Genomic DNA, 20,245 nt, shown 5'->3' with positions numbered 1-20,245 from the left:
CATGGGAAGTAAGGAAGTTGAGGAACTGAGTAATTAGGGTGTTTGAGGGAGGGTCAGTATGTATGTTGCCCCCTATTGTGAGGGCAGGCATTTGGGAGGAGAGAAAGACTGCAAACCAGGTACCAGACTCATTGAGGAAAGAAGGAGAATGACCTGGGAATGTGTAGACAATAGCTATCAGGATGACTTGCTTAAGTTAGTTCTCTTGACAAGCTTTTCTTAAACTGGTTTTGCCCATTCCTGTTTCTCTCTGCTTTAGCAGGTGATACACCTTGGAATCACCCATCACTCTTATTTGTAAGATTTTACAAATGAGTTTATATTCCAAACTAGTGTTCATTTTGATTGCAATCTCTCTACCAGGCACTTATGTATTGGCTAAGATTCTTCATTAAACTCTGTTGCTCTTTTCTCATTATAGCAATTGATTTTTATCAGTCAAACTTCTGTATAAAATTGTTATAGAATTGCTTTCTATTGTTCGTTACCCTTTTTCTGTTATCAGTGATTCATTTAAAGAGGAGAGGATTGAGTTGTTTCAGTTGTATACCGTCTCTTTTTCTCCTTTTTATTTCTTCTAGCTATTTATACTCTAATGTCTCTGATGTCTTTCAGTCATTCGGCAAGTCATGGGGAGGCACTGTGGCCTTGGAGAAAACTGACCTGGGAGCCAGAAAGACTCAGTTTAAGTCCTGGCCGTGTGACTCTGGACAAGTCATTTAGCCTCTCAGTGTTCTAGCAACTTACTTCTAAGACTATAAGCTGCAAAGAAGCTGCTAATTTCCATCAGTAAGGGGGATTTCTTCATTCTGTCCCAGTTCTTTATTCCAGTGAAATCACAGGTCCAGTCTCTACACCCAGCTTTATACTAATTCTCCTCTTTGCTCCAACAAGTTAAGGTCTGACTGCACACAAACAAATGGACCCCCACATTAATGATGAGTTTTTTGTTGTTCATTAAAATATAGCGATTTCATTTTCTCAGTTTACTCAGTGGTTACTACATCTAGCATCGATTGGCTCCCTTCTTGAAGAAAGTATTCATCATGGAAAACTGGGAGGGGAAGACCCTCAGGGTTGCTGGTCAAAAGAGAAACAGTTACTATTGACATTCTCAGTTTGATTTTTTTTTTTAATTAAAGGGGCCATCCCTTGACTCACTTTCTTAAGAGGCCTATTCACTGAATGGGCATTACCTCACTCAAAGTGAGAACCTGAAAAGGCCTTAGCCTAAAAGGGCCAGGGTCTCCCATTGCATCCTGGGCCATTGTGATGAATATCTGGCCACTGGACCCAGATGGCTCTGAAGGAGAAAGTGAGGCTGGTGATCTTGCACAGCCCTCCCTCACTCAAATTAGTCAACTGCAAGTCATGTCGTCATTTCCCTGATGCCATGGTCCTCTTTGAGAATGAAAGACAAACACAATTTGTGATGGAAAGGCACGAAGTTTCTGTGTAGTAAACACGTTTGGCCTCTCTCATTGCTTCTTCCTGAGCCTCATTTTCTGTGTTTCATCATGCTCACCTTTCCTGCCTCCGCATTGAAGTTTCAGAGTATAAAAGAACATGTTGGTATAATTTGGATTGTCTTATCAAATTCTTTGTAGAATTTCTCTTCTTCAATTTCCACACAACCATGTTAATTCATGAGTGGTATTTGCTTTCATGGTGGCCTTTTTGCAAATACCATGATCACTGGAGTTTTAGATAATCAAATGTCTCACAAAGTGATGTTCCTTGAAACCTTTGGGCATATTTTAAAACCAACTCCCCCGACTTATTTCTAAGTTTCTCCAAGGGATTGGTTACCTGTGAGCCATCTTGCTGTTTAGATGAAAAACTTTCTTATTTCTTCTAGTTTCATTTCTATCAAGAATTTCAAGATTGGTATGATTCAGTTCCTCCTGTGATGTGCCTGGTCGTTGGTCATCGGACAAGAATCTCACATTTATTGCATTAACAGCCAAAGTGAGTAGACCAAGTGGATTTTATAGACAGTCTAAAAACTCTGCTCCTTAGTACACACAGACACCTTGCCTTACACTCTGCTGCCGTCACTGCAATAGCAGAAACAGACAGAACTGAGGGACATTTTGTATTTTTCTTTGTTTCACGGGTTGCCATGACCAAGGAATTCATTGACAAGTGGCCAATCTACTGGTGGTCAGTTTTTCCGTATGTGGCTAGGCTGAGTTTTGGAAAGCAGACTCAGTCTGTTATCAGAACCATACTTGGAACTTTTGCAGCATGTTAGAACCTGACAGAGCTTAGGCTGTGCTGACAGAGCCCTCAAAAACCCAGGATCCCCTCTATGCCATGGCTAAAAATAACTATTACGTATGATTAAGGTTTGTCTGATCTCCTCAAAAAAAAGAATACAATACTTCTTGGACAAGTTCTGTCGTATTATTATTTTTGATATGTGTACCATAGAGGAGGGAAGCTTACAGTGGTTAGAGAATGAAAGATAAAGCAATTAGACAGGGAAATTGTCAAGAAGTTAAAAAAAATGCTCTTCCTAACGTATGTGTGAATTTGTGTGTGTGTGTGTGTGTGTGTGTGTGTGTGTGAATGTGTGTGCCCCTATGAGGGAACTGGAAGCTGTATACATGATGCTTACCCTCATGGTTTCAAATCTCAATGGCTCTGGTTTTTGTAAAAAGGAAAGATCTGTATTTTAATCCTGGCTCTGATACTTGGGACTATTAAGTCTGGCTACATTTCATTTAAATCTCATCGAGCCTCCATTTCCTCATCCATAACATGGGATAATAACATCCTTACGACCTCCTTCTCAAGGTTGTTGGAAGAAAAATGCTTCACATCTCAAAGGTCTGCATAAATAGGATGAATATATCCTGGGGGCAAAGAAGGTCCTTGGGCAGAAAATAGTATTTCTCTCACTGGACTGCTTTCTCCTAAGACATAATCATTCCAATGAATTTGTCACTGCCCATAGCTGGGACTCTCATTGAGGTCCTCCCTAACCTTTGGTCCCCCTCCCACGTGTTTCCCCATTTTGTGCCCCGAAATAAATCACTCCACTCTAAACGTTCCAAGAAATCTTATTTTCTTTATTGTTTGATTTTTTTTGACTCGACAATGGTTTCTCTTTTTTTTTTTTGGATGTTTTTTTCTTTTTTTTTTTGAAACGTACTGGTTGTCTTTATGAGTCTTTTGTTTTGTTCTCGTTAAATGCACTCGACCCAAAATTGGTTTGGCATATCGAAAAGGAGGAGACCAAGGTGGGGCAGGTGGGTGGCAGGAGGACAGGAGGAGGGAAGCCCAAACGGACAGAGAGAAAGCAAGGGTGAAAAGAAGGGTAAGAGGAAGACAAGACAGATGGGAGAGACACAGAGGAGAAAGACAGACAGAAGGCGAGAGAGGCAGAGACAGAAAAAAGGGAAAGAAGGCAAGGGAACCAAGAGAAATGAAAATCCAGAAACTGCCTCCCACAAAATTTTAAGAGGGAAGGAACTCATGAGCCCAGGGAGAGGAGAGTAGGGGAGGAAACCAAGAACCTTCTCTATACAGTGGGTCCTGTCCCAGCTGGGGTGGGGGTGTCAAGGCACCAGGGCTAGTTGGGGTGGGGGAACAGTTGGGTTCTCTAGGGTGGCTTGGAGCTGGGCTGCGATGGTTTCTGTATCCCCACCAGGGGGCCCTGCCATGCAGCCGTGAGGCCTAGGAACCCTTCCTGTTGCTATCCCTGTCCTTGCTAGATGGGAACCTACTGACTCACTTCACCCTACCCCCATGATTGTCCGTGTCTGGGGAGATAAGGGGAGGGTGGGGGTGTGGGGGGGGGAAGCAGGACTCCTTACATTCCTTCAGGTTCCACAGAAACCCAGGAGTTCCCAATCCCCAGCTGGTGTCATACGGCTGCCCCAAGTTTGGGGCAGGAAGGGTAGGGGGCCCTCTAGGCCTTCCACCCGCCAGCTCCCTCATCAGTCACATCCCTTCACTATCTCTCCTTCCCCCCTCCCCAACTGAGCTTCTCACAGCCCTCCCCCACCTAGGTGGCCCTTTGCCACAATCAGGGAATCGAGACAGAGGTCACTGGGGGTAGCTCCTGCCTGAAATCTCTCCCAAGCGCAGAAAGAGGGGAATGTTGCGTGGGGGAAATGGTGATGCAGGCCTTTGGATGGTCCTTGCCTTCCCCAACCTGACCTCACTGCCATTCAACCCAGGGGCTCCTGGAGAAGTGAATTTAGCACTTCCAACACAGGGTCACTCTCAGTCTTACCTAGGAGAGCAAGAGATGGAGACCAACCAGGTTCTCCTTCTCACCATCCTCCCCACCCTGCCCCCAATGTGGGACAAAGCCACCATTCTTTGGTTTGACCCCTTCTCCCCCACATGATGGGGACAAGCCAGCCCCAGCTCCCCAGGAGGAGGGAGGGGGTTTCTAGCAGCAAAAAGGATTCCCCCAAGACCCCCATTCTCTCCTCCTACCACACATACTTATTCCCCAATTACTCCCTGGAGCTCCTGTCCCCCAAACCAAGAAGTTAATGGCAGCAGCAGGCTGAGACCCAAAGATGTTAGAAAACTCATGGCACTTGTGAGAAAAGTGGTAGGGGGAGGGTATGAGGTGGAGGGAGCCGGAATGGGGAGGGGCCACCCTTTGGGGAAATGGCCACAAGGGACTCCAGGGACCAGGGCATTGTAGCAACACTGCACAGCTGGGCTGTCCCATTCCTACCCCAAGAGGCATGGAGAGGAGCCCTTAGGTGAGGATGGTGAGAAAAGGTTAGAGAGGAAAAGAGAATCTAGCAGGGAGAGGCACGCATGAGCAGATTCCCCCCGAAAACCAGCTTCTAAGAAGTGTAGGAGTTTTGGAGAAACAGCCTGGCTGGAGCGTCCTCTGATGCCTTCCCCGCTGGGGACCTCTCACGCTTTCCAGACAGGGCAAGCGCCACCGTTCCATATCCTGACCCCAAACATGGACATAAAACTCCCATCTTACCCTTCCCTACTCCAGCACCCGGGGACTGGGGGCCTTTGCCATTTTTTTTAAACTCTTCCATTAGCCCCTCTAGACAGAAAAATGACGCCTTTATCCCTTTGCTGGTCCTGAGGCCCAGAAGCAATTTGCAGTTAACAGAACTTAAAAAGATGGTGTAGCCACCTCAGGAAAGCATCTTTGGGTCAGAGGGGTCTCCCCTTGGCAGGGAGGGAGGGGCAAGGAAAGGAAAATGGATCCCCATTCCTAGAGCAGGCGGTGGGACACGTGCCCCAGGAGAGATGATGCTAGGGACCGGATTCAGAGGGAAACGACAGGAACGTGGTGCCAGGAAGGAAAAAGGTTGTGTCTCTTTTGCTTCTTGTTTTTGTTTTGTTTTTTTCTGTCTTTTGATTGTAAAAAGCTGCCATGGAGGCCCCCACTCCAACCTGGCCAGGATGCACGCGCAAGCAGAGAGAAGTCTTGGCTGCTGGGTGGGTAGGTGGGTGGGTGGGCAGGTGGGTGGGTGGGTGCTCCGGCTGGTGGAGAGCCGGAGCCGGCCTGGGCTGCGGGCTCCCAGTGGCTTCAAGTGATGAGATTTTTTTTTGTAATTTTTTTTCTTTTCCATTTTGTTGAAATATTTACAGCAATGGGGGAGGAGGGGAAGGGTGAAGAGGCCCCCCGCCCCAGGGAGAGTTCCAGACCCAGAATCTACTCCCCAGAGATCTGGGAGCTGCCCCCCCGAGGGGGTCACCCCCATGGGCTAGGGGCCCCATGGGGGGTTGTGCTTAGTCAGGAGTCACCCTGGGGGGGGTCAGTGGGTGCAGTCTTAGGGGGGAGCTCAGAGCAGGCTTGCTTCCAGGGAGGGAATGAGGGGTAGTTGGCTCAGAAGAAAGTTCAACATTTAAACCTCCAGCCGCACCCCTCAATTTCCCTCCTGGGGCTTTCCCTTGGGCTAGAACCCCCAGTTTCAGGGGAGTAGGAGGATACACAGAAGGCTGTCCATCTGTCCTTTGCCCTGAAATTCTTCCTTGGGGTGGGGCTTCTTCTGGCTGCAGAGAGGAGCCACTGAAAGGTTTGGCAAAGTGGGGTCTTGGCAACCGCTTTACCCCTGGGCAAGGAATCTAGGAGGGCCTGTGCTCCTCCAACTTCTTGCCCATCTACCCCCAGGGGGCCCTCAGCTTACCCCCACATCACTCCCCCAAAACAGCTGGTGCATGTGGCTGTCGGGAACTCCTGTGTACCCTGTACATCAGGGACCCTGCCTCCTCAGAGTCCCCTAAAAGGGGAGTGGTAGGGCCCATAGGTGAGGGGTACATATGGAGAGGACAGCCTGTCTCACACTCCATTTAGTTCACCCTCTATCCCCCAAAGTCCTCCCCTACCCAGGGTCCCCCTCCCCTGGCACTGGGCCACCCAGCCCTCTGAGTCCATGGGGCCCCTCAGAGGCTGGTGACCAGCTGCATCTGGCCATCACCATCAGGCCCTGGCCCCTCCAGGCCTGGGGCAGCCAGGTAGCCTTCGTGGCTAGGCCGCCGCACCTGGTAGTAGCCCTGCAGGGGGTTCCGGGCCACCAGGGCCGGGCGGGAGGTGTAGTAGATTTCAGGAGGACCAGGTGGGGCCGGAGGGGGTGGAGGAAGGGCCTCACTAGGCCCCTCTGGGCTACTGTCCGGGTAGGAGGGCGAGTCCCGAAGGTTGGCCCCACTGGCATAGAGCGAGTCCCGGCCAGGAGGGGAGGAGAGGGGTCGGCTGACTGCCCCATCCTCAGCCGCACAGCTCTCTGATTCGTCCAGGTCACTCTGATACAGCACCGACTGGGCCCGGGGCAGCAGTAGGGGCTCCTCCAGGGCCTTGTAGAGCAGTTCGATCTCGGCCCGGTCAGCCCCTCCGGGCGCCCCTGCCTCTTCATCCCCACCACTACCTGGCACTGGTGGCACCGGGGGCTCAGGGGGTGGGGGGCCCTTGGCTGCCCCACTGCTACCCCTGAGATTGTTGTGCACCAGCTCTGAGATGATCATCTTCTCAAAGGCAGCAGCATCAGCCAAGTTTCGTCCTCGGGGTGGTTCTGGACCCCCATCCCCGGGGGGGAAGTCGCCGCTTCGTAAGGAGTAGCTGTTGTTAAAGTTACCATTCAGTGGAAGGGTGTCCATACCGCATGCATCCCGGCCTCCTAGAGGGTGTTCTGTAAGACAGAGAGGCACCGGTCAGGAGGAAGGGGGCAGTATGGATGGGAACATGGTTGGAAGGAAGCCATGGGAGGCTGATGAGGAAGGGAGCATGTGAGGGAGAGGGGCTAGGCTGTCCTTTCAATCACTCTCTAGGACTCTTCCCATCACCCTGGGGAGGTGAGCCCTTCCCACTTCTTACCTCCTCATCTGTGGCTGGGGACACTATTCCCTGCTCTAGCTACCTCCACCAGAGAGAACTAGCTTTCCCAGGGCTAGTCTATCACTCATCAGCAACTCTCCACAGGATCCTGAGGAGTCATAGCTAGGGGGTTTGGATACTTAAGGATATGAGGAGCCGAGCTTGACCCTGCCTAGAGAGGAGGGCAGTCCTGTATGTTCTGACCCACACTCGAGGCCTTCCCCGTCTGGCAGCAGCTACTGCCTTAGACTGTCTCCCACCTCCTGAAATATTACTGGAAAAGGGTAGGACGTACTGGGCTCCCGGTAGCTCCCTGTAGGTTTGCATGAGGAGAGAAAAGAGAGAGGGTTAGAATGAGATTGGTCCAGAGATACCATCTCCCAGCTTCAAACACCCAGCCCCCAATCCGGGGCTTATGAAGCCTTCCTGCAAACAAACACCTAGGTACCCCATGCCCGGTCCTATTTCTTTTTTGGCAACAACTCCATTTTTTTTAGTGACTTAAGGTTCACAAAGACTTTTCTCACAACAACTCTGAGGCAAGTATTATTATAACTAATTTATAGATGAGGAAACCAAGGCTCAGAGACACAAAGGAACTTGTCCATGGTCACAGAGTAAGTAAAAGAGCTGCATTTTGAACGCAGGCCTCCTGATTCCCAAGTCCCACAGTCTTTCTGCTACAACCAACCACGCTGCCTTTCTCAGCTCTGTCCCCACAGGTAGTCCTTTTACCTGGGGAGTTGAAGACAGGGGGTGAGGAAGGGTTAAAGCCCACAGACTCAGCAATGAGGGTATTGTAGGGGCTGGTCCCACCTCGAGGCTGCAGTACAGGGTTTGTTAGCAGGTGGTTCCCCATGGTGCCTAGCAGAGGAGAGCTGGGTGTCAGAGATCACCAGACAATCCAGAGTCTGACAGAATTTCAGGGTGAGGAAGGAACCTGAGTCCAGAGTCAGGAAGGGCAGGGGCATCGGTGTCTCACCTCGGTTCAGGGTTGGGGTACTGTTGATGTCTCCAGCCATGAAGGATGACTCTGTCTGCTTCCTCACGGTGTCATTCCACATCCTTCGAATTCGGCTCTGGGAACAATACAGGGCATGAGAAGGGGCTCTAGCGCCCTCGGTGCCTAGGCTGGTTGACCCTTCCATGACAGAGTTAACACCTGACCTTCCTTTCCTGGATGGATAGCCTCATCATCACCAGCCCTGCCACTGAGCAGCCTTCCCAGCCCTGACAGAAGCCTTAGGCCCCCCAGCAGCCCTGGGTACCTGGGTCCCAGTATAGTAGCGGTTGTTGCTGCGCATGGCAGAGGTCTTGAGGGAGCCGTGAGCGCCTCCAGGGGGTGGTCGGATGCAGCAGTAGGAGTGGCGCAGGCACTTGCTATACTCCTTGTGCACCTGAGGGTGGGTGGAGGAGAAAGCAGCAGGTGGGTCAGGCAGAGTAGGAGGCGTAGGGCTGACTCACTCACTCGGCCCCCAAAGCTGGGTTATAGGAGACAAGGAAAAGGGAGTGGAATCCAGAGGACACCCCTCTTACCTTCTTCTGCAGAGCGCAGTGAAAGACAAAGATGAAGACCCCCTGGAAGGCATTGAAGGTGGTGAAGAGATAGGCCATGACCACTGACTCCTTGTTGATGAAGAGGAGGCCAAAGGCCCAGGTGAGACCCAGTAGGAAGAGGAGGGCAATGGCTCCCAGGGCCCAAGACCTGTAAGGTGGGGGGGGGGGCGTGGCAAGAGGAGAGAAAAAGCCTCTGAGTCATCCCCTATGCAGCAGCTTCTTGGAGGAAGCCAAGGTTCCAAAGCAGAGGAGCAGCTTGGGTTAAGGCAGAAGGTGTAGATGAAAGGTGGGGAATGGTGAGGGGCGGGGAGCCTACAGGTAGGGGGGACCATCCTTTAGTCCACCCAACCCCAGTATAGTCACCCTAGGCTTCTGCCTCCTCCAAGTTATCATTTCAGCTGGCAATAGGTCAACAGGGTCCTCAGCCAGGCTGAGCCCTCGGTCTAGGATGGGCGGTCAGTTCCCGAGGCTGAAGCTGGAGCTGGGGGCCCCTGGATGGGAAGGCCGAGTTGCCTTCAAGTGGCCACTTACTTGATGTTATCCAGGCGGCTAGAGTCAGGCTTGAGCACGGAGGAGCTACGGATCATCTTGTGGAGGGTCACCATGAGGAACACCAGGTTCACCTGAGAAATGAGGAAAGGGACAAGGGCATGGAGGAGGGTGGGTTAGGCTGCTTGCCTTGGCATGACGTTTCCTCACCAGGACACTCAGGACTTTAGCTAGGCCTGGTCTGAGACTGCTGAATGCTGAAGGGAGAGAACCCTGCTGCCTGGCACTGGAAATGTGCTCTCACTCCATTATGGGTACCCAGAGGGTAGCCTGGGGCTGTTTTGTTTTTCCATTCCAATAGGAGGGATCAATCAAAGCAGCTTCACTTGTGTCTACACACACACACACACACACACACACACACACACACACACACACACACACAGAGATTTGGGATTCAGACAACCCATGTTTGAATTCTGGCTCTGTTACTTACTGCCCGTATAACCTTGGGCAAGTATTTAATCTTTCTGAGACTCAGTTTCTCCATCTGTAAAATGAGGGGGTTGGTCTAAAGACTCTTTAAATTCTTGTCTAGCTCTGTAGGAGTGTGAGACTAGAAACTACCCACTGTATGGGGAAGATTAGAAACCATCCTTCTTTTGGGGAGACAGACATCACAATTAGGCAAGAGAAGACTGAGCACCACCGTTATGTAGTGAAGAGAGGATGAGTTCCATTTCTTGGATCTCAAAAAGGGCAGGGCAGAACAGGGTACAGATATAGAAGAATTAGGAGGTGAAGCCCACTATGATTCAAGGGAGCCTGATGAGTTTGGGACCCTCTCCTCTGACTCACCACAATGACAAACGAGACAGGTCCAATGAAACTCCAGATGAAATAATTGTCTACTCGGAGCCAGCAGCTGTCAGAGAGATAGAGGATGAGGTAGAGATGGGAAGGCAGGAGAATAAGCATTTATAAAGGACCTACTATGTGCTAAGCATTTTACAAATAAAATCTCCTTTCAGAGAAGGCCCAAATTGCTCCACCTCCACCACCAATAGGACTCCCCATTTTGTCCCTGGGGGCTGATTCAGTCTAGCGGGGTTTCTATGGAGTCAAGAGGGTGCGCCCTAGGCCCTGAATGGTCCCATCCCAAGGGCTAGTGCTATCTGGGGGCTTAGGAGAGCGGAGGCCAAAGAGACAAAGGGAAGAGCAAACACTCACGCCTTCTCGGTGCCGTAGCTGCGATAGTCGATGGCGGCAGCGATGCCCACAACCAGGGCTGGGAAGCAGTAGCCTCCCAGGTAGTAGTATTTGGTGCGTGAATACTCGCTCTCAAACACTTCCACCAACAGCAAGTAGAGATGCACGCCTTCCAGGCACAGCCATGAGAAGGCTGCCAGGAAGAAGTAATGCAGGAGCCCCGCAAAGATGGGGCAGGCGATCTAGGGGCACAGGCACCAAGCATGAGGGGAAATGGCCCTGCCCAGGCCAGCCCTCCTACCATGCTCCCAACCCAGCTGGGCCCTTGAGCGCTGGTGTCCAACCCCCTGGAAGCTAAAGAGGCCTGATGTTGGCATGTGCTGGATGTGGCAAGCTGAGTGCTGCCTCTGCTCTGATCCTCTCCTCAGGGAGGGGAATAAGTCAGCCCTATCCCCCTGGGCATCAGGCTCCCTGCACCCTGACTAACCTCATATTGGGTCTTATCGATGCCGACAAGGAAGAGCAGCTCAGCCAGGAAGAGGTTGATGCAAAGATTCTTGTGAATGGTGTTTCGGTCAGTCTGTAGCCCCCGAAGGAAGCAGAAGGTGGAGATACAGATAGCCAGGCAGACAAGGGAGATCACGATGCCCACCCAAGTGATGACAGACAGCAGCAGCTCATTGATCCGACCTTGGTACTGGGGAGAAATGAGGAAGGGCAATTTTAGGATCTGTGACCCTAACCTTGCCTTAACCAGGGCACCATTTGTAGACAATTGCTAAGGACAACATGGGCCTCACTGGACCACCCATCTGGACCTTCTGCCCCTTCGCCAGCTGACTGGTTCCCACCCTCTTGTGGATGGTATGCCCCCTTCCCCCATGCTCTGGAATGCCCATGGAGAAGTAATGAAGCTAGAGCTTCCCCCTCAATGTCTGGGGAGAAGGAGGCAATTGAGACAGAGCCAGGAAAAGCAGCCCTTTCCCCTTGTCATTTCTATGTGCTCCAGCCCCATGCCCTGAGCAGGGGAGGTATTGATGACTCCCTATGCCCAAGGAGTTGGGATTCCCTTGGCATGCCTCATGTTGTAATGCCATGCAAAGCCAGGCTAACAAGCAGGCCCTGGCCCAGTGGAGCTGATGGAGCCACTGGCTTACGATCTCACGGTGAGCCATGAGCACGGCAAAGTTAGTGAGGTGGCTGCAGGCACAGGTGGTATGGGTCTTGTTGGAATCCACCAGACGACAGCCCTGGGTCGACCAGTAGCCCAGCATGGAACGCTCTGAGTAGTTCCAGAAGGAGCAGTTGGCATTGAAGTGGTTCTTGGCCTGTTGTGTGGTGGTAGTTGGGGTGTGTCAGAGTATTATAGTGAGAGGCATCAGATTTGTGGAGTCCTCTCCAACCCCTCACCCCCACCAGGCTGTAGCATAGCCTCAGACAAGACACAGCATTGGATAAGTGCCATGGGGTGGGGGTGAAACCTACAGGTCAGGGGCTTTGAAAATAAGAGTAAAGACAAGGACTTAGTACTCCATGCAAAGTGGGAGTCAGTAGAGGGGAAAAAACCCACCAAACTAAGAAAGAGTCTAGAGTCTTGGGTTCAAGCGTCAAATCTAGCTCTAAAAAGCTATGTGACCTTGAGGAAGTCACAATGTCACTGAGCTTCAATTTCCCCATATGCAAAAATGAGGGAATTGCAACAAGGAACCAAGAAGATTCCCTTCAAGTTCAAAACTTCAAAGGCTTAGTTTAAGATGACCCTACCTGGAGGAGGGAGCACCAAGTACTAGGAATCAGGAGCTATAGACTGGGGACAGGAGCCCTGACAGTTTTCTTGAAGTGGTCTCAGTGCTGGGGAATATGGCAAGCTCCTAACAGGGGATATGGTCCAATAGGATCTGCCCTGTCCATCCTCCCTTCCCCCAGACAGAGGACAAAATGGGACCCCCGGGAGGATGATGATGCTCTCCACAGGCAAGGCTCCTCAGAGTCATCCAGAGGACGTGAGCATTGTGAGAGCAGGACCAGGTTGATTTCCAGGGCTTACCTCTAGGTGGGCCACAGTGAAGATGACTGGGTCCATGAGGAACACACGGCTAGATTCTTTGTTGATGGAGGCTGCAATGACTTGAGAGTTCACCACTAACGCAGCTCCCCCAGGGCCCCCGGAGCCTGCCTCACCTGCCAGCTTCACTGTGGCATTCTCCGTGGACAGAAAGAGGCCCAGGTTGTTATAAAGAATGAAGACAACTTTCACCACCCCTGGAATAGAGAGTGTGGTGAACACGGTCAGCACCAGTTCAAATACTGCTCCAGTGTTTACTATTTCCTACCTGTGTGACCTTGGGCAAATGTCTTCTCCTTACTCCTTCACGTCCTCAATTGTAAATCGAGAGGGTTAGACCAGATATGGATTTTGTGTGTGTGTGTGTGTGTGTGTGTGTGTGTGTGTGTGTGTGTTTTAAACTTTTATTGTACCATGGGTTCCTCTGGCATTACAGCCCTCTGGTAAAGCCTATGGACCCCTTATCAGAACAATGTATTTAAGTGCTTAAAACAAAATATTTCAGATTACAAAAGAAACCAATTATATGGAAATATAGTTTTAAGAATTAGAAAAAAAAGTTCACAGAGAACCCCCTCGCCCCAGGTTAAGAACCCCTGGCTGAGATGACTTCTAAAATCTTTTCCAGGTCTAAGTCACTGACTCACAGCACTGGAGAATTGGAAGAGACCTTGGGAGCCCTTTAGTCCAACCCACACATGAAAAGAACCCCCACTATACCCAGTCCAAGAGGTGCTTGGGAAGCCTCAGGTTGAAGATGCAGAATGAAGGGAAACCCATTATGTCCCAGCACAGCCTGTTCCACTCTGGCACAGCTCTGATTTTCAATACATTTTTCTTGACATCAAACTTGAATTTGCTCTTTTGCAACTTTTTCCATCCACTGCTCCTGTCTTTGCTCTCTGGGGCCAAACAGGGCATATCTAATCCTGCTTCCACTTAGCAGGGAGATTCAGATACCTGGAAACAGTGACTATGCCCCTGATTTTATTCTCCAGGCTAAATGTCCCCAATACTTAGATGGCATAAATTCAAGGCCCTTCGCCATTCTGGTTACCCTCCTCTGGATGTTCTCCAGCATATCCACATCCTCTCTACATGGACCACAAGACCACAATATTCCAAATGTGGTCTGGCCAACCTGGATAGGGTGGAGTAGGGTGGCACAAGCACCTCATTATTCCTGGAATCTGATGAATGACTTCTGGAGCCCCACCCTGGAGTGGACCCCATTCACTTTGTCCCCTTTGGTTTCTGAGATACCTCTCAGCTCCCATGATGAAGTTGAGTGCTGGTGTGTTACTAGAGCTCAGCAAGACATTCCCCAATGGGTTCCCTTCCTTCCCCCTCCCTCCCATGGTACTGACCATTACGGCTGTTCTGCTTGATGGTGTTGGCAGAAAGTTGGATGGAGTTTTCACTGGGGTACTCCTGAGGGAACACCAGTTCTTGTACCTGACCCTCGGTGTTCAGCACGGTAACCTCGAGCACTGTGGAGGGATGTGAGAAGTGCCTGAGCACACTGGGCTCTGGCCTTTACCATCCAAGGGCCTGAAGAAGGAACCCTATAGCAGGAGGCTGACTGAAGGAGCTAGGCAGGGAGCTGTCCCTCCTTTATGGCCTAAAGTCTTCTTATCTATGCACAAGTCCCTATATTCTAGGCAGGTTCCCAGGTTTGTTATTGGAGCCAAGACATATGCCCAGGTGGGATGTTGGGTTCTAGGCATGTTTTCAGGGTACCTCTGCATGGCCTAGTTAGATCTTCACATCCTGGGGCAAGGCAGCCCTTTGTTTCCTGGTGTGGCCTGGGGTTATTACTCACCTACGTTCTGCTTTGCAGTAAGAAATCGAGCTGGTTCTTTGACATTGTCAGCTAGCAAGAAGGCCCCCTCCTCCAGGATGTCTAACAGCATGGTGGCTGTGTGCACTTGTTCTGTGGCATTCATGTCCTTCCATGACTCCAAGGCCTCTGGGCGAAGCAGGTTATCCACTGTCTCCACTACTGCCTGTGGGGGTGGGATAAGTAAGACTGAGAGTGCCTGCTCTAGCCTGACTATCCCAGCTCCACTTTCCCTCCTGCCTCCAAGGCTCCTTTCCAGCCCTCTATTCATTCTTAACCTTGCCTATCCTGGTCCCTAACAGCCCCTGGTGCCTACATCCCTCAGCCCTCGTTGGGGCATCATCTCCATCTCACCTTGATATAGTCCTTGCAGGTCCTCTCTCGCTTGTGCATCTAGAGCAGGAGAGAGAAGACGTCAGACTCCAAACTCTAATAACCACGCCTGGCCTCCCAGCCCCATTCTGTCTCAGCTAGAATCCTAAGGGTCCCATTCTCACCCACATCACCAGCTCATCCTGATTGCTAGCCAAATATCTAGCACAAGTGGCTTCCAAGGTGAGCTCAGCATCTAATTTCAGTTCTTTCTGACCTCACAAGATGGTTCAGGTGTTATAGCTGCTAAACCTCAGCCTTTATGGTTCTTGCTTCCTTTTTCAACCAGGGGAGTTGTGAAGGTATGCCTCAGAAGGGGGATGCAGAATTGAGAGGCACAGACAGCTCAGAGGCTCCAGGATAGGTGACACCCAGATCCCACTAGAGCATCTTTTCTTTTTCCTCCAGACATAGGCATAGGAGATGCTTTTAGTTTCCCAAATTCTCCCAGGATGCCCACAAGCAGGCCCACCTTGTTGTAGTTCTTGCCAGCTGACTCACGCTCGATGGGCCGGAGAGCCTGCAGCTGGGCATCCAGGATGTCCAGCAGCTGCTCCATTAGCTTCACTGAAGATGAGACATCACCCGCGTAGATAGAACCCCGGGTATGGCGGGCCAGCTCACTAGCAATGTTGGCTGCGTTCTCACCACTCTTGATCTGGAGGCAGGAATCCTGTACCATGACTATTTCCTTCTATACTTCCCCAGTCACTCCCAGCTTATTGAACTTCTCCCTGCCCAGATCCTGTCCTTACAACCCCTACAACAGTCAGGTTTTCTACTTCAGTTCCTTACCCCTCCCCAGTAACCTAGGAGCTCCCTCTCACATCCATCTCCCATTAGACCCTTCCAACCCCATGACCCGGACCCTCAAGGGGCAAGTGCTGGTACCTTCTGGGCCACCTGGTTGACCCAAGGGGAAGTACAGTTGCTGAGATCCGGGCCTCGGGGGTTCCAGAGCCCAAGGGCTGGTAGACACTGGAAGGAAGCGATTCCTACAAAGATAGGCAAAGACAGGAGACAAATGGGAGAAGAGAATGAGTAGAAGAGAAAGACAGATAAGTAAGGAGGAGGTAGTGAAAAGAAAGAAAGTGGGAGAGGACCAAAAGATGAGAGAGCAAGATAAAATTTGGGAACAAATGGATGGGAAGAGACAGGAGAGGGGAAAATGGAAGGACAGAGATGAGAAAGAAGGCCAGAGGGACAAAGTTGTGGGAAGAGACTGTCATTATGTGTTGATATTTTCTATCTACCCTTTCCACTTCCCCTAATCCCCACTGTTCCTTGCCCCCTACCCCATGAGACCCATAATCTGTTCCTTTTAAGCCTAGGGAGAGCACTTTCCAGTCTTCCATGGTGAGAATTAGCAATCACCCCCCCACCCTCCCATCCACCTTGGAAGGGGAAGAAGTCACTCTAGCATCCAGAACTCACCTCGTGTGCCCTTGGGGCAAGGCCTTTCTACCAACATGCCTTGTTGGGTGGCTGGCCATTGGACCCTCCGAACCTCCCGGGGCTCACAGAATAGCTCAGGTGACACGTGCAGGTTGGGGGCTGGGGGTCTTCGAGTGCTAGGAGCTGGTGCTGTGGCAGGTGGCACATCAGGTCCCAGCTGATTGATGGCACCCACAGGGTGAGTAGTGAGGGGTGCTCGGCGGAGAGGTGTGGTAGCAGCAGGTGAGGCTGTGCTTGTCAATGGGGTGGGTCGGGCTGTGGTTGTTGTGCTGAGGGGGGGTGAAGTGGCTGGGCCTATATTGTAGTGGGGTGATAGACACAGTGTTAGAGGTGGACTTTCCCGAGCCCTCTCCCCCATGCTCAGACACATCATACCCTGGTATTTCCAATCACCCCACCCTTGACCATCTTGTTACTGTGTCTTCTGATAAGGGCAGGACATGTTCTGCCCCCTGAGGATCCCTACTTCACTCCAGGTCTAGTGTAGCCAGTCTTTCCACAACCTCACCACAACAGTTAGGACAGGTCTTACCTATACATACGGCATAGATTCGAGGCCCTTCGCTATTTTGGTTACCCTCCTCGAGATGCTCCAGCTTATCCACATCCTCCCTGAAGGTAGTGCCCATGACCACAATACTCCAGATGTGGTCTGACCAACCAGGGTAGAGTGGGGTGGCACAATCACCTCATTATTCCTAGAATCTAACAACTCTGGAGCCCTACCCTGGAGATGGACCCCAAGGTCGCTGTCAGGCATGTGGAAAAAGTACCTTTTTTACAGTCAGGAGACAAGTTCAAATCCTGGCTCTTCTATTTAACAAGACTTTGGGCAAGTCATTTAAGCTGAACCTCAGTTTTCTTTTCTATGAAATGAGGGAGTTGAGCCAGATGATCTCTAAAGTCCCCTTTCGAGAAATCTATCCTCCACTTAAGATGGGGGTGGTATTAAGAATGAAATCAAAGACTACCATTCCTGAGTCTAAGACTGAAGGAGTATCAATGGCCATCTCTGGGTCAGAGGTTACCCTTACCAGCACTGGGGTCTGGTGGTCCAAACTCAAGACCGTAGCGCACCACAAAGTAGTTGTTCCACACATAAAGTTGATTGTCACGGGGATTGTAATCAACTGAGGAGACAAACTGGTAAGGGTTGGGAAATGCCAAGCTGACGGGCTCTTCTCGGTTGGCATTGGTGTTGAAGGCATAGTCGACTCGGTTGCCAGCAGCCTCGCTGTCATCATCCACATACACTGAGCGCAGCACGTAGAGGACCCCACAAACCATGAAGGCATTGGAGGCTGATCGCTTGTCATAGCCTGTTTCCCAAGTACCCTCAAAGCGCAGGGTGTAGGGGTTGAGCTGGCTTACCACCAGCCGCCCATTGTTGCTTTCTGTGGCATAAATGACCCACAGCCCGTTCTCGTCCACTGCAAGGTCAATATCTGTCTTGCCCCCCCAGCGATAGGGTGAGGTATCATGGTAGTTGGCAGTGTTGATCACCGTCTCCCCGCTCTTGATACGCGTCCGTAGGTCATACTTGACAATGTTTCGAGTTCGTTCCTTATTGTAGAAGACAGCACCATCGTAGACCACAAAGCCTGTGCCGTCCACACGGTTGGGTAGGCGGTAGGTGGTGGTGTGGCGGGCAGCCACATAATCCTCCCATGATGCATATTCGGTCAGTGTGTCTGTTCTGTAGGGGATCCAGGGCATCACATAGATGCGGTCCCCAGCTTGTAGCGGGTCCTTACACCATGCCCCTGATTGGTGCTCTGACTCATGTGTAGATGTGGCCTCCAGCACCTTCTGAAGAGTCCCAGGGCACACGAAGACTGGGCCAGGGGCAGGCAGGAGAGGGGAGGTAAGGGGGTAGAGAGAAGGCACAGGGAGAGAGAAAGAGAGAGGGAGAGAGAGAGAAAGAGAAAGGAGAAAGGAGGAATCGATCATAGGAGGCCAGGTTAAAAAGCAGGTCTCCCCTCCTGCAGCTGCAGTCACGGTTGCTTGGTGGGACTGGTGATGGGAAAGGAGTATCTGGGGTGGGGATGGGGCATCTCCCTTGCTGTTCCCTGCCCTGGAGAGGTTACCTCTGGAAGCTGAGAGTGGTAAGTCAAGACCTGGTTAGTATGTGGGAATGTAACCCTTCTTTTTCATATGCGGCCAGGGATGAAGGGTTTGCTTTGACACCTCCCCTAAGCGTTCATACAGAATAACTTAATTGGGGGCATGGCCATATCCCCTTGATTTTTTTTACCCACTCCCCACATTGTGCCTCTATTTTTCTCCTTCAGGAAGTCAATCAATATTCCTCTGTTTCCATGGGTGTGTTTTGGAAGACCCCCACACTCTCCTCCACTGGGAGATGGACTGTGCCCCACTTTCTCTGCTTGAAAAACTTGAAGGGGTTTTGGGCTTCCACACCAGTTGTGTTGCCGAGAGAGTCCCCCATACCACTGGCACTGTCTAGGATCCTCCCCAACCAGAGGTGGGTGTTAAGGGGTCCCCCACACCACTGGTGGTGTTGAGGGTTCCTTCTCACCCATAGTACTGTCAAGGCCTCTCCCCACCAGGGGGGAGGGGAAGGGGTATCAGCTCTTCCAGTGATGGTTATAATGATGTTGATGATGGTGGTGATGATGATGAAGCCCAGTCTTCCCCCACACAATAAAGAGCAAGGAAGAGGTTTCCCAGCCTAGGATGGGGGGTGGAGGGGGCGGCTCCCCTCACCCTCTTGCTGGTAGGGTTTCTCTAGGGGGTCACTACACGATCATTTCAGCAACAGACACTGGCACTCGTGCACATGGGGGGAGGACTGGCGTGGAGACGGAGGGAGGAGGCAGGGGGAGGAGGGGGAAGGGCAAAGGACAGCTATGCGGCGGAGAAGAGAGACAAGGAATGGGAGGGGGCGGCGGCGCCAATCCTGGGTCCGAGGCGAGCCCGAGCGAGCCTGGGGAGAAAAGGTTAATAATGCTGGCGGAAGGAGAGAGAGAGAGAAATAGAGAGAGAGAGAGAGAGAGAGAGAGAGAGAGGGAGAAAGAGAGAGAGAAGGAGAAAGAGAGAGAGGCTGGATAGGGGCGAGCAGAGAATTCACTCCAGAATCCAGGCCCGCCCAGGATTACTCGGGTGCAATCCCAGGTCCGGCCAGGAGGGGACGAGGGAGGGAACGAGAATCTAGGATGAAGACAGGGCCCCCCCCAACCACCGGCCTCCCTCTCCCTCCCCCGCCCCCCGATTTACCTGCGGCCGTCCCGGGCTCGGGAAGAGGGATCAAGGCAGCGTTGGTGTCAGAAAGGTGGGGGGCCCGCCCCACCCCCCCCATTCCCTGAAAAGGAGGAAAACCTCGACTGCATCTCTGTGTCCAGCTCTGCCCTGCCCCTCCCTTCTCACCACCCGAGGACTGGACTGAAACTAATTTAGCCTCTCCCCAACACACAATGGTGGTACAGACTCCTGTTAGCGATAGGGACCAGTTCCGCCCACCTCCACCCCCACCCCGACATGGGCGGCTTCTCACCCTTCCCGCAATTTCTAGCCTCACTCCCATTAAAAAAAAAAAAAGCCCAGTCACAAGATCCTAATTATTATAATTTTAAGATTGTAGAATTTAGAGTTGGAAGACTCCTCTAGTCCGGGGGTTCTTATAACCTGGGGTCCGCAGACCCTCAGGGGGTAGAACCTAGAGATAGATTTCAGGAGGTCTATGAACTTGGATGGGGGGGCGGAAATGACCTTTATTTTCACTAATGCCTAACTGAAGGAAATCTTCAGTTATGATTCTAGAGGAAAATAATGAGTATTCTGAGGAGGGCTTTGTAGGTTTGGCCAGACTGCCAGAGGGGGTCCAAGACACAGGAGCTCCTGCTCTAGTCCAAATATTTGACAGAGGAAAATGAGATCCAGCAAGGTGAAGGCACTTGCCCGAAGTCACACCAGTAGGAAGTAGCAGGTC

The 20,245-nt window shown here is 51.4% G+C and overlaps 1 protein-coding gene across 2 annotated transcripts in view; it reads right to left on the bottom strand.

The window, feature by feature from the left end:
• Positions 1 to 3,132: 3,132 nt before the first annotated feature.
• The window catches only part of ADGRL1 (adhesion G protein-coupled receptor L1), a 64,882-nt gene continuing 47,769 nt past the window's right edge, over positions 3,133 to 20,245 (bottom strand). For both annotated transcript variants that reach the window (XM_036756039.1, XM_036756048.1), the window contains 19 exons: positions 17,331 to 18,131; positions 16,276 to 16,590; positions 15,733 to 15,836; positions 15,314 to 15,499; positions 14,824 to 14,862; positions 14,452 to 14,635; positions 13,997 to 14,119; positions 12,612 to 12,826; positions 11,722 to 11,892; positions 11,052 to 11,261; positions 10,586 to 10,806; positions 10,214 to 10,280; positions 9,398 to 9,489; positions 8,846 to 9,014; positions 8,578 to 8,706; positions 8,292 to 8,388; positions 8,045 to 8,173; positions 7,605 to 7,622; positions 3,133 to 7,124 (listed from right to left, as the gene is read on the bottom strand). In XM_036756039.1, coding sequence (XP_036611934.1) covers positions 6,385 to 7,124; positions 7,605 to 7,622; positions 8,045 to 8,173; positions 8,292 to 8,388; positions 8,578 to 8,706; positions 8,846 to 9,014; positions 9,398 to 9,489; positions 10,214 to 10,280; positions 10,586 to 10,806; positions 11,052 to 11,261; positions 11,722 to 11,892; positions 12,612 to 12,826; positions 13,997 to 14,119; positions 14,452 to 14,635; positions 14,824 to 14,862; positions 15,314 to 15,499; positions 15,733 to 15,836; positions 16,276 to 16,590; positions 17,331 to 18,131 — 4,010 coding nt within the window. In that variant the 3' untranslated portion in view covers positions 3,133 to 6,384. The remainder of the gene's footprint in view (positions 7,125 to 7,604; positions 7,623 to 8,044; positions 8,174 to 8,291; positions 8,389 to 8,577; positions 8,707 to 8,845; positions 9,015 to 9,397; positions 9,490 to 10,213; positions 10,281 to 10,585; positions 10,807 to 11,051; positions 11,262 to 11,721; positions 11,893 to 12,611; positions 12,827 to 13,996; positions 14,120 to 14,451; positions 14,636 to 14,823; positions 14,863 to 15,313; positions 15,500 to 15,732; positions 15,837 to 16,275; positions 16,591 to 17,330; positions 18,132 to 20,245) is intronic.

The sequence above is a fragment of the Trichosurus vulpecula genome, chromosome 1 (assembly GCF_011100635.1).
Source record: "Trichosurus vulpecula isolate mTriVul1 chromosome 1, mTriVul1.pri, whole genome shotgun sequence".
In the NCBI taxonomy this organism is placed as follows: Eukaryota; Metazoa; Chordata; class Mammalia; order Diprotodontia; family Phalangeridae; genus Trichosurus; species Trichosurus vulpecula.
Note: the sequence above shows the minus strand (reverse complement) of the source record. Positions and strands in the feature narration are given on the sequence as shown.